Source organism: Pieris napi, chromosome 20 (assembly GCF_905475465.1).
Source record: "Pieris napi chromosome 20, ilPieNapi1.2, whole genome shotgun sequence".
Classification (NCBI taxonomy): Eukaryota; Metazoa; Arthropoda; class Insecta; order Lepidoptera; family Pieridae; genus Pieris; species Pieris napi.
Window position 1 is genome coordinate 4,053,901 of NC_062253.1, and position 19,173 is coordinate 4,073,073.

General features: G+C 32.3%; 1 protein-coding gene across 2 annotated transcripts in view; it reads right to left on the minus strand.

Annotated features, from left to right (window-relative positions):
- LOC125059959 (neurogenic protein big brain) overlaps nt 1-19,173 on the minus strand; it is a 79,774-nt gene that overhangs the window by 53,396 nt on the left and 7,205 nt on the right. For both annotated transcript variants that reach the window (XM_047664679.1, XM_047664678.1), the window contains exon 2: nt 18,447-18,573. In XM_047664679.1, the coding sequence (XP_047520635.1) occupies nt 18,447-18,573 (127 nt within the window). The remainder of the gene's footprint in view (nt 1-18,446; nt 18,574-19,173) is intronic.

The following is a 19,173-nucleotide window of genomic DNA, read 5'->3' on the forward strand; positions in this document are numbered from 1 at the left end:
TTATTCGGTTTCCGGTGGAATAGATATCTCGCGTTCGCATCTGTCACTGTCAAATGGAAAGATCTGTGGAGCCGTGTAATTTTCAATCGATTTATCCAGATTTAAACTTTCAAGAGATAACTTAACGCCTTTCCACAAATGATGCAACATTCTTTTGGAAATTAAGAATATGAATATTAGTCTCTAGTTGCTAAACTGGACATATCAATATCAATATACCTTTTCAATACTAAGTATAAGAAAGTAGCAACTACCTAACTTTGAGTTCTCAGGAATTAAAATCGCGACATTTTACTTTATTTTACAGCACAGAAGTGTTAAAACTTTATTGTTGTTTTGCTTGAACAGAGTTTATGGCATAATTAAATTAAACCAATGTCGATGTTTGAATGAGTTTGAGCCATTTTATACGCCAAAATAATGATTATCATTTTATGTTCTACATATTTATAATTGGTTATATCATTGGTCTTAAATTTGTTCAACGTAGTGGTGGACAGAAAAACTGTCTTTTTTATGTTTCCACCACACTATTGTAAATTTCTTTTTTTCTGATTATGTATACTATATCCCGAAGCTCTCATCTAAACCTAATATTTTCCACCTTACCAAAAAGGATGTGAGGAATTATTTTAATAGGCGGGAAGATTTCATTTAGCAGTAGTAAGTAACAATTTAGTTTTTTCTTTAAAATATTAAGTTGTCGGTTGTTTAATGTTTAATTTCAGATTTTTTCTATTACTTATGTTTTCTGTTTCATATATTTTGTTTATCAATGTAATCTGTTTTGGCTTTGTATATTGTCTAAGTATTTTATTTTGTTTATGTTGCTGTAAGATTACTTATAAATAAATGAAGTAATAAATTTTATTGGTCTTATTTCCAAAAACCCCTCGTGTCTCTTGCGTCAAGACAAAAATCTTTATATATGTTTGGATCTCTTTTGTATACTCAAGTATTCTTCGTTGAGGGTTCGTAAACACAATTTAACAAACTGTATAAACATTCTAGCATCTATCATTGTCGTCTTCAACATTCCGGTAGTTTATAACATTGAGTTGAGAATTTTCTTGAATGTTTACGATGAAACTTTGAATAGTAACTTCACTTTAGAACTTAAATTGAATATTATTAAGGATTTGCTTTTTGCTAAAATAAGCGCCTCCAACTTGTTAAAAAACATATATCGGTATTGTAGTCATATTTTATTATGTGTTACATTACAATACTAAAAAACCTTAGTCTATCACGACAGCAGAAGCACTCGAAATAACGTCGTTAAATTGGGTAAATAATCGTTAAAGCTAATTTATTAAAATATATTCGTGTACATTACAGGCAATATTAAAACGCTTATTCAGTTGCGCTACCCTTTGGTCATAGCTTCAGACTTCTGTATCTGTTTCGAGATCATTTTTCTTAGGCAAGTGGGTGATCAGCATTCTGCGACACACGCCGTCCATTTTTGAGTTGAAGATGGTTTCCTTACGATGTTAAGGCCGATTTACATTATCTTAGTGTTTAGGAGAGTGCTTTAGGATAGTACTTTAGTTGAAACATGTAAACGCTACTTGCTTTAGTAAACGCTCCGCTAAAGAACTTGCCTTTCAAGTTGTACTAAAGCACTCTCCTAAACACTAAGATAATGTAAATCGGCCTTTATCCTTCACCGTACGAGCGAGTGTTAAATACACAAAAAAATAGTCCATTATTGCGAAGTCCTTCACTCGCATGCTCAAGCCACTATTTATTTATTCTTAACATAAATGAAACAAAAATAATAAAACTTTATTCATGACAGAAACATGGTTGTGACAAAATTGATCTAACGCTAATTCCCACACTATTATTCCGTGGTACATGGTGCATGTTTAAAACATTTTTTTAAAGTAAACGTAATCTTACTGTTACACCTCATCAAACAAAAGTCGTGTAAGACCTTAAGTATGCGTGAATGCATGAGTATGTGAATGAGTGTGTGCGTAGAATACACTGTATTTGAGAGTGTGGCTGAGAGTTGTTATAAGCGTGCGCTGTGTTAGTGTTTGGAACCTCAGAATAGAACCTATGCAGTAATTTTATGCATTTTGTAAGTATTTGCACATTTAATATGTGATGACGCGGATGAACACTTGCATGACAATTTACTCACGCAGTAAAAATTACATCAATTTAGTTTATCATTAATTGCTCCGAGAACACAGTATGTGAGACAGATGTTAGTTACATTTAACGATTTCCACGATATTGACGTCAAGGCAATGGCCACAATCTCAATAAGGAACAGTGTATATTGCAACGTTATTTAAAAACAAAATAAAACATAAATTTATAAACGTCAAATATTATTCTAAATTTAGATTTACAATCTAAGTTCTAGAAAGAAAGCTTATGACTAGGCAAGCATACTTCTAAGGAGTTGCACTATCCCATTAGCTTATTTATTAAATTGATATTATTTATCTATAAAGAAAATTATTACTAACTAGCGGACCCGACAGACGTTGTCCTGCATGATATTTCAATCGATTAGGATATTAAACAAAATATGAAAGTACCGACTGCAGCGCCATCTGCCGGGCTGATTTCTGAATCAAAACCATCCAGGGCGCCACCCAAACACATATAAAAAAAACATTCAAATCCGTCCAGCCGTTTAAGAGGAGTTCAGTGACATACACACGCACAGTAAAATTATATATAAATATAAGGTTTATATAGCCTAAAACAAAAGCCAGCGATGGCTATTTGTGGTACCAACTTTCCGATCAGCAATATTAGATACTAGTTAATTGAATAAAGCTCAGGATGGGCGCGTAATTTGTTGAGAGGCGTAACACAAATAGACACTTTCTGTTCTGAGCGTAGTCCATTAGATTATTTCCGATAAATTAATAAATAACCAACTCGGTTGCAAAATTATTGCTGGAAAAAGACTTGCCAAGGAAGCAGTGAAAGCCCTTATTTGACGTTTGAAAGGATCCAAAAAGGTAAAGTTTTGAACAATACATTGGGTTGGGGTGAGATTCAGAAAGGAGATTTAGCGTGAACTATCACACCTTAATAATACATTTTTGACGTACGAGAGTCAATAGAATATCTTATAGAAATTCTATTTTTAAAATTAAAATTTCGCAAAGAGAATTTATGAAATATTAGTATTTTATGTTTTATGCAAAATAATTTATTGAAATATCAAATGACGAATTGTAAATTAAAATTGTGTTTTTATTATCGAAGAAATAAATTTATAATTTGTATTAATTTTCGACACTTAATATTTTAATGACAATTAAATTCATTAAATTCCTAACATATCTTCCGTTTTACGTCCCTCTAAGTCTCGGAAATCTAAAGTTTTAGATTTGTAAAATATGAACAAGTCAAGACTTAAAAATTAGTTTGCCGAAGAAGTTTCACTTCTGACATGTGTACTTTGTACGTACGCACTTTTTTTATTCTGTAAAGACGCATTTGACCTGTTTCTTGAAACATAACTCGGGACATATTAAGTAAAATTTTCAAATACATATACATTATACATATGTTAAATTAAGTTGGCGCCTGGTAGATAGTACCGGTGACCAGAGCTGGTGCTTTCCTCGCTCAACGAATAAATATCGCAATATTTATATACATATAATTTTTTATTTATCAATTTTGTAATATTATTATTACTATGTACCTAGTATTGTGTGTGTGTGTATACTATTTCTATCAGTACGTTATTATCCTTCTTTGCTAACGGATATATGCAAGAATAATAAAACAAACATGATATAATGAATTAGACAAATGATCCCAAGTACCCGCTTCCTTTGAGCATACCGTTTTCATTAAACGAAAGAAAGAATTCATGGGATTTTAATCTTAATTTCATACATGTTAAAGATGTAAGTCGTGTGAATAAATGTATTAGCGTAGTTTTGTTTGTACTGAGCCCGAGTACTTTCCCACGCTCTTCTGTATTCTTATTACATTGTACATAGTAAGAAATTAGTATTATATATTTTCACTGCATAAATATTTTTTATTTTAAGAATATTATTTAAAATACAAATGATATTTCTTTAATGTTGTCTTTGCTTTTACGAGTAGCTCCATTCAAATAAAACATCTATAATATCAACTTTTACATAGTTTAACCTTAAAAACTTTAGATTGAAATTCCTTAGCACAACGAGCGATGCCCGTTTTTGCCTCTGTTGATATTTATTCAAGGCAAGTGGTGACTCTTTGTGCCCAACCAATATGTATCGGTCGATCATCATGGCCTCGAAGACCTACGCCCGCGCCATGTGCTTTAACCACTAAACCATAGAGGCAGTATTGTTTCCACTACAGTAAGTAATAAAAAAGTAGTTTTTCGTGCTCATCTGTTATCAAAAGTTACTCTTACATACTTAATTTTGGTATTAATGGTTTAAACAATTATTTTAAACGACTTCTCTAGCGAAACTAATAGCTAAGTATACATTTAACTTCAGCCTAATAAAACGCTTTTTAATTCAAACAAGAAAGAACTTTCAAGTAATTAACAAGGTCAATAATCTCAGTCTATCAAAGCGACCTTGATTGACTCAACTTCGTTTAATTAAATTCTTTAAGTAAAATCTTTTCCAGCAGTCAAAGAGTATATAGCCAAAATCTTATTTAGTTTATGCCCTAAATTTTGTAAATACGTTTAGACAGTTTAAACCTTACTTTGATCCATGTGGTAGTAATATAGTGGTTTGTATGATTGACTATGGGACTTAATATTTTTTTTTGGAACTTAGACACATCACATATGGATATAACATCCGCATATTTCAAATCTCAAAGTTATATGTTCCTTATGAGTGTCCAAGTGTTTTTTTTTACGGTCATAAGTGTACATTGTGTTACCTATATGAATAAATGATTTTTTTCTTTTGACCAACAAATGAAAGGTCTGGACTCTGGAAGATCTTAAAAAACGCTTTTTGTGAACATTGAAATACTTTTTACCAAAATACAATGAATATAAGTTTTCGATTATAGTAAGTTTTTTAAAATCGCATTGAAATACATAAATAATCAGAGCTATTTATTATAACAAAGCTTGTACTGGCGTATCTATATTAGTGAGTCTATGCTAAAGCGAGCAGGCGGTAACGAATGGTGCTTATTTTGTTTTAGCCTGTCCGTGGGAACAGAGAACTTTTGTTTTAGCTTCGCGCTTTTGGAGTTCACTAACATTATTTTTAATAATATGAGATGTTCTATATTATACACTATTATTAAACCTGAACTAATTGAGAATCAATTCTAAATCATTTTCCGTTTCTCTAGCGCTCCGTTTGTTGTAATGTTTTCGTTTCCTTTTTTGTATTAAAAAAAACTCTTTAGTTTATAACGAATTTGAAGAAATTTGTACTGTGGTGTAGCCTTTCAAGCACCAAGGTTAAACCCCTTAGTGTTTAATATTCTAACTACAGTGGAATCTCTATAACTCGAATGTCAAGGGAAATGGAAAAAATCGAGTTAACGAGTTTTCGACTTAACAAGATCTTCGAGATACATATATGATTTTACTGCTGTAATTACGACTTATAGAGGAGCGATTTCTGTTGTACTATATTTTTCGATTTGTAGAGTCGAATTTGAATAACAATTCGACTTGAGATTTGTAGTACACATTTATTTATGGATGTATTCATTCATTGCACGTGTACAAGACAAAAACAATAGATTAGCAGCCCCGAACCCGAATATTCATTTTGCATTTTATTGCTATTATTTCGGTGAATTCCAAGTCAAGTCATTATATTTTTTTTTAATTCGAGTTATAGAGCATAAAAATATATATCAATACTTCGTAGAGAAATAACATTTTGTTCGAGATACAAAGTCTAAATAATTCGAGATATAGAGAAGGGAATGGACATTTTTTACGACTTACTGAGGGTTTCGACTTAACAAGGTTTGAGTTATAGAGATTCCACTGTACATACTCGTACAATGCGTGAAGCATCTATACGTATATTTTATAGACGATGATTTGGGCGAAAAGGCTACACCCAAAAAATATTATTAATCGAAGGTTTTTACTTACTCTTATTACCTTCCGAGAACTTCGAATATACCTTAAACACGTACAAAACACTTCTAATAAGCGTAAGTATCAAGCACTCTACATATTGGATCGGTATTCCGGAGAGAATCACGACTATCCGAGCGATAATGTGTTGCCAGGATAGGCATAAAATATTAATGATTTGTGGTAATATATGATAATGGCAAGTTCCGTTTCCGATACGAAATTAATTCTGTTCGAACGATTTAAGGTCGGAGGTTATTAATTATTCAGAATATAAAAACAGTGGCTTTCAATTATAAAACTTCGGTAATATAAGGATAGAATAACAGACGTCTTTTCTTATTGTTACTGATAAGATTTCGCGCTTAACAGTTTTCCCAGATTCGAACCGAGGACTAAAGAATAAAGTACTCGAGAAACTGAGCTTATGTACTTATTTTTTCAAGTACACATAATTATAAATATCCAGCGAAGCTTAGCCAATAATTGGCATTATTATATAGAATTAAAATATTGAAAAGCCTGGATTCAGAGTGCATTGCGGTATTCTCTTGAAATATTAGTATTAAAAGCAAAATATAAATTCAAATAAAAACCTGTTTCAGTAAAACTTTGTAGCAAACTATGCAATAATAAGGTTGAAGGCATGTGGTTCTATTTCAGCTGCTGTTTATTTCTAAAGGGTCTTCTGAAATTACGAATCGAACATTGTTTCGCCAGATTATGAACCTTTGGATTATATTCTGTATGTTGACTACTACGAGAGGAGACACGCTCAAATTTGAGCCCACATGGAATACAATTCACGTCTAAGCGGAAGCTTGAGCTTTGAGTATTTTTTCATTTAGTACGATTGTTTGCTTTTTCCGATCACCGATATATAAAGGGCCGTTTATAGTAAAAATTTACAGCGTTTAACGAGAAAGTAAATATTTATGTATGTAGTAGTTAAACAAGTTCCTTCCACATGACCGTATTCAACGAAGAGCGATTCTAATCATCGATGAGCAGTCACTTTTCGAGAGTCTTGATCACTTGGAATTGCGTCGATGTAGGGTCTCTTTGCATCTACTACCGCATTTAACATGGAGAGTCTTCAGAGGAGTTGTTGGAGTAAGGCAGGTTTTGCCGCCCACCACCACTATGTGGGACCAGCTGCCCACTGAAGTATTTCCGAACCAATTCGATTTATTCTTTAAGAACAGAGCGCACCAATTCTTAAAAAGATGACAATGCACTTTCGATATCACTTCACATCATGTTATATAAAAAAATTATTGAATTGGGTCCTTTCACGTCATTTCCAGGTGTCACTTTGAGGTGCTGTATTCTTGCTTAAAAGTCATACGATATGATCATAGTATGTTCTATTAAATAAGGTGTGTGTGTTGGTAAGATCATCGCATCTAAACACTTTTTTTATGTATACAAAGGTATTACAATATGATTAGTAATACAGTATAAACTTTTTAGAAAACATAGAAAAAGAAGAAACGAAAACTATGGCAAGCAAAAACTTTTTGGTACCATTAGAGCCATAAACATTTGTCATGATTCAACATGGAAAACATTCGAATTTCAAATGTAGGCTCGGGGGGAAAACTATAAATATTCGATGACGCAGATGCAATTTCACCTGCTATCATTCTACCCGTCTGGTCCGTTGCACTGTTGAAACATTGCATGGGTAAATTCGAGAATAAAATCCTATTATCTAGACTTATAGTTCATGGATGCAACAATAGTATCATGCTTCTACTATATTTAATGTATTTGTTGTCGTCTCCACATATAAAGCCAGCACTATTTTTCTAGAACACTCTAGTTTGCATATTGATTTATATTAGTCTGATTTGTGTCCAGAATTAAATTAACTTTATTATCAATATTCGAAAGGATATAATAATAATTAAAGGATGTAAATGGGTGGAGTCACTGCTAAAAGTTTCTACCAAACAACCCAGTCGTAAATAGTCCAACTCCTACGAGTCTATATCTTTTTCTGGAGATGCGTCGGATAGAAAGTTTAAACTGTTTCAGTAGACACATTTCAATGTTCATTATATCTAGTTATTTAAATGACGACTATTGTTTATAGACATTTCACTACTCACACAGGTCTATAAAATTAATTTATTCAATTTTTTTTTTTCAAAAACTATAGTAATTGTTATTTATGTTTAAATTTTCTAAAAGTGATACGAAAGTAGTCATATCATATACACATCAAATTTAGATGATGATATAGCTTTTTATCAAAAATGTATTTAGCAAACGATTTAACAAAAAATAATGAAATAAGTTTCTTTATCACTTTTATTGGTCACAGTCACAGACTATAAAACGGTTTATTTACTAGAAAATGAGCCACATAGTATATGACAGTTGCTAAAAAACAAGCGAATTTACATGAAAAAAAGATATTTGTTCAACTTAAGTGCAAAAAAAATTACTCTGTTCAATAAAATTACAAATGTATAGGAAGTCACCACAATAAACAAGAAGATTACTGGATCCCACGAACAAAGTCTCGAAAAACACGTGAATGTCTAGGCTATTCAACTTTTTGATTCCGCGGGCCTAGTGAGAAGATTGAAAAGGCCAAACCATTTGAATTAGTTAATTAGAGAGACTTAAGTAATAGAGACGGTAAGTAGTGTTATTGGACACTTTCTTATGATATATATGTATATCTAAAATGATATATACATCTTATTCAGTAAATTACGTTAGTTTTAAATTATGTACTTATTAGTCTTGAGATAGGCTAGACCGTAATGTTAAATTGTGTCTTTGTGCACAGACAATTTATAAAAAAAATACAATAAAATAAAATTAACAACAACACATTTAAATTTAAAAAAAATATCATTGATCAGTGTTATTAATGATCTGTGATTTTATAATCTCTGGAGCTATTGAAACGGTTCAAAATGTTAACATTTAGCTTTTTACAATAGTGTTCATAACGGATGTGAAAAATCCTATCCTGAAACAATAAATTATTTTTTCATCTGCATCGTTTCATACTGTAACAGATATCAATATAATGGGTCTTTGTTCTGATGCTGTATATCGTGCTGCTTCATTTGTAGTGAACAATACCGCAATATATAGTTTTGAAGCAACAATACTTAAAGCCTATTCAAGAATGCAAAACTTGTATGTTGAACTACTAATTTAGACAGGAAACCACGAGCTTATTGATTGATGTTAATCAAATTTAAATAGATATTAAATTAAGGACTTAAGTTAAATAGGAGACGTTCAAGTATTACGTAAGCACTATAGGAGGGGGGGGGGGTCTATGATTTTCCTATTTGGTGATTACGTCAACAGTAATTATTCACTTTTTATTATTCCATATATTATCTAAGCTTCAAAACGAAATGCATATTCGAGGATTCCCAAGAAATTTAAATACGTTTACCTATGTACAAAAAATTTTAAGAACTAGAACGGCCCCAATTAATAGTCAAAAGCTCGGTAAAGTACGGATTTTCTGTCTTCCGTAGGTGGCCGATAGGCAGGATCCTGTACGCGAAGGTGACTTGACTTGGCTATTACATAAAAAATGATTTTATATATCATTTAAACAGCAGAATATTTCAAATAATATACGTTACCTATCGCCTTCGTTATTATACTTTATTTCAGTGAGAAACTTTCGCTATACTGGTGAAATGTATTCGGGCCACGTACGCCTGCAGTCCCAAAGCAAAACGATGTGATCTGTGCTCTTTGAATATACGAAACTTTAAGTTTCAGGGCACGGCCGACGTGAAATGTAGATATTAAAACCTGTATGATTACGAGCTTTTATAAATTCATTTCGAATTTGTTGCTTTGCTGAAATTACAAGTTGCTTACTAACGAATACTTTACTAACCTATGGGTTCATATAAAATAACAGTCACGTAATACGAGTCGTTCTTCGTACATTTTTTTTAAAGAGCGGGCTGTGGGTTTCAATTTTGTACCTAATTTTACAGTAAAACGATAGAAAAAGTCCATATTTCTTATATATATTAATGCTACCTATATATGTTAATTGTGACTTATTAGAACTACATATTTAAAATAAGCTTCAAAATTTTTATTAGATTTTAGTTTGGTTTTAATTAGTGATACCTATGTGTTATTTTATGTTCTCTTTTGTTAATTATTTATGCACTTCTTGTACATTACACTCTGTTGGTGTTTCATTGGTCATTTTGTTTCTTCATTACAATAATACAATTAACAACCTAGTTTAAGCTTAGGGGGATAGTATGTATATAGTATAGTATATTTTATATTGGTGCTATATAAAATATACTATAGACATACATAATGCAAATAACAGTTAATTAACTATTATTTTATTTTTTTAAGCTACGAATATGAATAAAAATTACGGCTCGAGGCAAGACAAAAGTGATTGCCACATCGTATTAAAAACATAAACAAAAACCTAATATTTGCTATAAAATATAAACCATAATAAAACTTTAAACTTTCGGCTCTGTAAAAGGATACCGCATTTGCATCATGCTTGACAAGTTGCAGGCATCTGTAGTCTATGCTTTCCCGCCATAATCATAGAGTTCAAATTCCACAGATTATAAAGATGATACACGTGCATAAGCTGCACGTGCAGGATACAACCGCCTAACATCTGCTGGGTTCACTGCTCCGTCTGAGACCCTTCACTTGATAAGTGATTATAGTGAGATGAGATAATTATAGCAAGGAGTAATGAAATTATTACTTTGATAAACTATGTAAATAGAAACGTATATATTTCTTTGTTTTACCAATGGTGAGAAAAATCATGCGTTAAAAATCAATATACAATTTCACGACAATGATAATATAATATTTGTGTTGTTGAAAAGTTCTTATAACTGCGCAATAGATCAAAGGTGGAAAAGACATTTTAGATATGCATAATGCAAGGCTTTAAAATAACGCCAGTAAAGTTGGGCAATAAATTAATCGATATATATATATATTCAACTAGCATAGTATGTTGTCAAAAGCTCCCTTAAATAGTCATGTCATGGAATTGTATGAGAACGACCTATATCTCCCATTGTGTTATGCTTCTGTGGCCTACGTCATAAAAATTGTAGATATGATACACGTTTTATAGGAGTATTTATGCAGGCGGAATAACTCGTGTTTTTGCTATGACAATATTAATGAGAACGAGTTGTAGCTGGACATTATGACTTGGCGCTAAAACAAAAAGAGAACAAAAGATGGCTTCACACAAAGATATAATAAAAGAGCGTGTAATTTCTGTTAAGTAAAGCGAACCTACTATTTGTGATTAGCAATTTAATGTCACTTTGCAAATCAATTTAATAATAATTATATTCAACTAAATAATTTCTCACGCACACATATCCATTTACATATTCATATTTACTTATTTGCAAAAATATTTTTATAAATCACTTACCACACACAAAACCACGACTGTAATCTACATAGTTACCAACAACAGAGGGGCTGCCCTCTGGCAGAATTTTTTTGTCACAACCGTACTTATAAATAAATTAAAATATTTAATTATAACAGCTCAGGACACCAAATGAATGAATTAAATGTACATTAAGATAACAGACTTTATAATGTTGGATAATTTATTGGCCCAAAATTATTCCAATTTCTTGAAATAGCAACGGCAAATTTGTTAATTGATTTGGTACACCTCAGGAGGAATACAATTGAATGTTGCAAATTTCGCTCAGATGGTGATAAATGGCAGGTAGAATTTCATTGTGGCATTCATTGTGAATTCAGTGTGCGATTCAATAACTTTTGTGTTTCTTCGTTACTTATTCAATACAAAAACTATATTTCGGGGCAGGTGTGTGTCAAATGTTAAATTTATTGTTGCGAGTTTGAACACTGAAGTTATCAAAAGATATCTTTGTACGAGTTTATGAACTTCACAACTGTGATAGTTTTGTACCACTATTTTTGACACTTGCTTATTTACTATTCTATGTATGTTCGTACTTCATGCACCATTTAGTTCCAAATACGGCCGCGGGGCGCTGCTCATCTGATGATTGGTGATACTGCCGCCCATGGACACTCGCACTGCCAGAAGGCTCGTAAGCGCGCTGACGGCCTTTTAAGGAATGGTACGCTCTTTTCTTGAAGGACCCTAAGTCGAATTGGTTCGGAAATACTTCAATGGGGAGCTGGTGCCACCACTATGCCCAGTGGTGGTGCGCGGCAGAAATCGCCTTAAGAAACGCTAATTTATAGAACGACGGACGTCAAGTGATACGGTACTTTGTTTTCAATTTTGTTTGCGCTCGCAAGAACGCTATGCTTGTCATTTACACATCTTAACACAGTAAAGTTTTTAAACACATGTTTTTCGTTTCATCGTTAATATATACATCCGAATCTAACATATTTTTATGTATAGAAGACCGGGACTCATTTCACCCCAAAAGAATATTATACATCATAATAAGGTAGATAACGATGTGACGTGAGTAGAAAAGGTAAGAAAAGGGTCTTAAGTGCTAACCGATACCCTATACTCATTTTGTTATTATTATCAAGATCAGATCGCAAACATAAAGCTTTGCTTAGACTAAACAAAATGATCGAAGGTTATAACTTTACGATTTTGGAATCTTTATTTCTGGTACAACATTGAAAAAAATTCATACAATTAATCTCTTTGCACAATTATAAACACATAAAAACTTTACGGTTTATAACTTAATTCAAGTAATAATAATTAAATACGTAAAATCAATTTTTAGGTTTACGACGTAAGATGTTTACATTCACCGTAAGAGCAAGTGCCAACAGTGCTTGTCTATGGTATAACATCAAATTATCCAAGAAAAAAATGCAATCCATCAAGACCTATCTATATAATGTTGTGTAGCGTCGCTAGATTTTTATTATTTAAAGGCATATAAAAGTTAAAACCTATATAGAATAAACAATATTTAAAATTAATTAAAATAGGCCACATCATGGCGACCTCACACGTACAAAACAATGTACAGAAATTGTGGTAGTTGTACTTTGATAGGTTTCGTATACCCTAAAGTCTATTGTCATTACATTATGAAGCACATTATTAATCAGAAGCCACACAAAACCTAGTTTCCAAGGCTTACAAAGCGTCAAGTATTCGTATACGTCAATACGATAAGATTTTGACATACGACTTTTGACGCAGTTGTATATTCTGTGACACAGATTATGCAACTTTTTAGTCCCAACACAATATGGGTAGCTTCTTAAGTTTTCCATACAAAAAAAAAAGTCAGTACCAGTTTTTGATACTTATAACTAATAATTGACTGTAAATTTAATAGCGTGTTCTCGTACTTGTGTCATGGGACGATTTTAGTAATATTTCTCTTTACTAGGAGATTTTCAGAGTTCTGTGCTCTTCCTATTCAGTTTCATGCCCTTGTGTGTACCAAAACCGATAGAATACAAAATGAATTATACGTTATATTTATGATACTCAAGTAAAAGAATATTTTTTCCCTTCTCATAGTGAGCCCCGGGGAAATAAGACAAAAGTTTCAGCACAGTTGCTGAGAGTTAACTACGTTTAAAAAAGTAAAAACCAAATACACTAACGTGCCGTTACTACTCGTTGGTCACGAAAATATAATATAGGCGTAGGTATTTTCACTAATAAAGGTTAAAATATATTATCATATTCCCGTGGTGTATATTTGTATTCTAAAACATACCGGTTTTAATTTAATAATTACGCACTTAGTAAGAAAAACTAATTGTTCCAAAGCTGTTGCCAACAACGAAAAAGTACAGGCTATTTTTATCAATGTATTTTTAATAATATTTATTGATCAATAACTTGACCATGCTTGCTATAATCGTGAAACGTTTACAGTTTTAGATAAAACATTATAACACTGAGATCTAGACTAATCATTTCATAAAAAACTACTTTCTGTACAATCCTTAATTTAATAAAAGACAGAATTTGTTTTAAAGTTGAATTTTAAAAAATACTGCTCCTAGATAAAACGTAAAATATCAATCAAAAAACGTGAAACCAAAAGTGTTTGCGAATGTACACTCTTAAACATTCTTAAGTGTCGACTAGAAGGCATTCTTAAACCTAGACTTAAGTGCTCCAGCACCTAAGTTTACAAATTCTTATTACACTGTAATTAAGGTATATATAGCATTTTATATGATGGGGAACTTTGTAATATAGAAAAAATAAATAAGAAAGATAACAAGTAATATTTAAAATACTAAATTACATATTCATATATTATCACATTCGGTGTTTTATCAACGCTAGTAGGAATGTCCAATAGCGAAAATGATTGATGAATTTTATAATTGGCTTTATATCGTCCAACTTGGCGTGGGTTGGTCTCAACTTCTGGCAAAACAACTATTGTTTCATTTCGAGAATCACCAAAAAAGCTGAATCTAATGAATAACCATAACAACATACGTACAACAATAATATAAAAACTATTATTGTTTAGTTTACAAAATATCAGTTAAAATAATAAAATTATTAATTTTTTCCTCCAACTTCGATTTAGTTCCCATTTTGGGCCGTGGGGTTCATGTGCACAGGCGCTAATTAAAGATTTTAATTGGCGCCTGGTAAATAGTACCGGTGATCCCAGAGCTGGTGTTTTTTTTTAATGGAATCACGCTGTTGTTCTTAAGGGCCTATACAGCTCATCTGCTGCTTTCCTCGCTCAACAAAGTATCGCAATATAGCGAGGAAACGCTGCCAGCGTTAAAGGTACACTGCCAAGGGGACCGAATTTGTTTTAATTCTTTATTTATAATTTTTTTATTATTATTATTACTATTTAGATTAAGAAAATTGTAAATACTGTATATTTGATTGTTATGTTTAGGTTTTAATAAACGATATTGCTTATAATATGTGTATTATTATGTACAATTGTACAAGTCAACATCTTTAACTGTTTGTTACCAAGAGATCTGTTTGTATATATAGTACGCTGAGGTACAGATAACGAAGAACTTTGTATCAAGTGATCTAGCCATGGAGAAGGTGTACAACACTGAAGAAGCATTCAGCAAAGACAAAAAGGAGTCATAAAAGGCATGACCTCAATTAAAAAAGTATTGTCTAGTGTGCACAACGTGATAATTAAAAAGATTTTTATACTGCAATTATTAAGAAGGTTTAGGGTCTGTTTCACAATGTACGGATAAGTTCCGAATTAGCTATTTATTACTTATTGGTAGGATAAACACTATTGTTGCGTTTCACGACTGTCAGATAGCGCTGTCGTCACATAAAGTCCATCATAAGTTATGAGTTCGATGAATGTCAAATAGCACAATTTATCTTCCAAATAATTTATGTGTTACATAGCTATTTGGTACTTTATCCATACATTGTGAAACAGACCCTTAAAATACGCATACGTGGTCCAGTCAATCATAAAGATAATAATTCCGAATGCAAATAGATATGTCCTATATATGCTTAGATAAGCATGATGTGAGATGGATTGTTTGTTAAGGGAGAGTCACGTCAATATTTTTAACACTCCCAAATATTTACCGAACGAAATCTGTGTTTATCCGTCAATACTTTTATATCTATAATAAAACAAATCAGTGTTCTTAGTGTTAAAATAATTAGACGAAGCTTTTGAAGTTATACTTCTTTTGGCGCGTTACGGAAAAATGATGAGAGTAAATTTTTTCTATTGTTAGTGTCGTTTTTTCTACAAACGGCGAAAGATAAAATTATTGAAAAGATTTTTACCTTGTTACGCCAAAGAAGTATACACACACGTTTTCCTTCTTTTTATATAACAGGGGGCAATCAGGAGACTCATATGATGTTAGGTGCCCATGGACATCACATTGCCAAATCGTTCGAAAGTGCGTTTCTGGTCTGTTAAGAATTGGTACGCTCTCTTGTGGAAGGACCTTAAAAGTCGAATAGGTTCGGAAATAGTTCAGTGGGCAGCTGGATCCACACGTCAAACACTCTGAACACTCTCCATGGTAAATGCGGTAGATGATACAGACCCGACATCTGCTACAAGCTGCTCGGAAAGTGAAACTTTTTAAATACTCAAAGTAATAGATAAGTTTGTAAAGACCTCTTTCAATACAAATAAGTCGGATATTGTGGACAGTGCAAATCAATGAAGTATCATTGACTTCACATCTGCTGCAAATAAAATGAGCGAAACTAGTTCTAATAGATAAAAAAATTCAATTCAAATTGATGTTATCATTGGAGAATCGTAGATAATTAATTGATATATCGTTTGCATTCAGGATATTTAAGAACCAGGTTTTTTTTATGTTATAGGATGCAAACGGGCTCGCCTGATGTTAAGTGATACCGCCGACCATGGACACTCGCACTGCCAGAAGGCTCGCCAGCGCGGCCTTTTAAGAATTGGTACGCTCTTTTCTTGCACGACCGAGCTAAATTGATTTCAAAGTGTGACTCACACTTTGAAATCAATTTTGCTTCAGTTTTACAATTTCTTTGGTTTAATTTTTATCTCTTCGTATTTTCTGCCTATAAATGCTTGTCACATTAAATCTTGTATTGTATTTTTCTTATACCAATGTATCAGCGTGCCAAGCGTTGGCAAGCTTTTATAAATAAATAAGTAGTATGATGAAGCTATGGTTAAAATGGGCAACATAAAAGTCACCCCCGCAGGTAAATTGGCTTTTGTCTTCTCAAACATATCATGCGGCGTACATACGCCGCGATGTCCCGAAGTTAATTAAAACAGAAAATGGAACTGTGTCATTAAAAATTAAATATGGCAAGCACAACTTAAATCAGTAAATAAAATGCGGGAGTTGGAATAAAAAATTTAAATTTTTAACGAGTGCAACTTTAATAATGATTTAGCGCGCTTCATTTTTTACAACTGCAATTTTATCTCGGCGTTTTATTTTGCGATAAGTTATTAAATATGCATTTTGTTAAGCGTGTTATTGTTATATCCTTCCATACTATAAATAAGTACCTCGGTGGTGCATGTTAAACTCAAAAACTACCGAACGCATTTTTGTATGATTTTCACCAATATTGCGATACCCATAGACATAGACAGAACATTTATTACATACGAAACACATACTCATAAACACACAAAATAACAATACTCAAAGAAAAAATAAAATAAGACATTTCAAAAACAATAAAAAAAAACCCTTTTCCCATTCGGTTCGCTTCAAGTGTGCAATGTGTGTGTGCTGTGGTTGTAATTGGCCGATTGCAAGGTTTGAATAGATTAAAATATAAAAATTATTGTTGAAGAGTTATCTAAATATCTTGAATGAACACTACGCGGCCGGAAACTAGTTGGGTAATAAAAACTGTCTAATATGTATATAAATTCCTACATGAAAATATAGTTAATAAGCCAATTCGAAATATATTTTAAAATATACAATTAATTGCATTTTAAATCAAATCCCGCATCTCAAAAATTTAAACGTCTGACGGAAGCCATAGTTGCTTTATATATTGATTTTGAATCATACCTCAACAGCCGTAATCATTAGATTAGTATTAGCATTCGAGTAGTTCATTAAATTATATCCAGTTATTGTTAAATATATACATATATATCTACTAGATGTAAGTCTCGTAGAAGTAGAAGAGTAGGAATCGTTTAATCGTTTAAGTAAACACGCAAATGTAAAATAACTTTTTAAACTGAAATCTTTTATAAATAGGGTATCTTAAGATCAACACTGACTTATTAATCTTAATATATATAAATTACGTGTCACGTTGTTTGTCCGCTATGGACTCCTAAACTACCGAAGCGATATCAATCAAATTTGCACACTGTGTGTAGTTTGATCTAACTTAAAAAATAGGATAGCTTACATCTCAATTTATACCCGCAATATTATTTTATTGCAAAATATTTGTTTATTATTTGATAGTCACAATTCTAACAGATGGAGCTGTGTTGAAAGTACCAACGTTTCACATAAGCTACAATTTAGTGGCATAACCACCAAAAAAGCATGGTGGTCCCTATGACTGGTGTTCTCCTACCGTTTCCCTTAAATAGATTACTACTATCTACTATATAAAAATAAGTCGGGTTTTCCTTCCTGACGCTATAACTCCAGAACGCACGAACCGATTTCCACGTTTTTGCATTCGTTGGAAAGGTCTCGGGCTCCGTGAAGTTTATAGCAAAGAAAATCCAGGAAAAATTTCAACAGAAAAGCGAGATCACCAAACGAAAATGTTATATAAAACGAAGCCATCTGGTGGCGAAACGGAGTTCGCCGAGTTTGCTAGTTTAGTATAACAAAAACCTTAGCCACAGCAACGCTTGGCCGAGTCTGCTAGTTAAAGTATATAACTTACCCGTAAATAGCAGCTGCACCAGCTATGGCGCCTCCACATTGAGCAGCAACGTATAGAGCCGCACGTAGCGGTGACACACGCCGCCGAATACATAACGCTGCTGACACAGCTGGATTCACGTGAGCACCTGGAATTTATTATCACTCTGGTAAATCCATAAATATTTGGTTTTGGCGAACTTAAATGTATGTTATATTTTAAAATAAGTTACGGAGAGTAAATTAAAGAGGCAGTTTCACTTAAATATACTTTTTTTTCTTAATAACTAGGTAAATGTAATATGTATTTTTGCTCTTCTTGCCTTGCCTAATACATTTTTTTTTTTCACAGTGGTTGTCTGGAAGAGATCGCTCGAAAGCGATAAGGCCGCCAGTTGCCCTCCTTTATATTTAATTATGTTAAATTTTTATATTGTAATGCAACGAAGTGTAAATAAATAAATAAATACTCACTAAAATAACGATAAAGACAAGAATTTAAGTTAAAATATATGACCACATTTGGCTTGGTTCGAACACATAAGTAATAAATACTCGAGAACGGCTGTACCGATTTTCATAGTTTTAGATTTGTGGTACATATTTGTCTTCCGAATAGCTATTCAAACATTTAATTGAGGTAAAAATAAAATAAATTTACAATACAAAATGTTCATGAGTTTCGTAACTGTCAAATTAAAGAGCGTGATTAAACAAAGGTTTCGAATTGACAAGATAATATATCTACA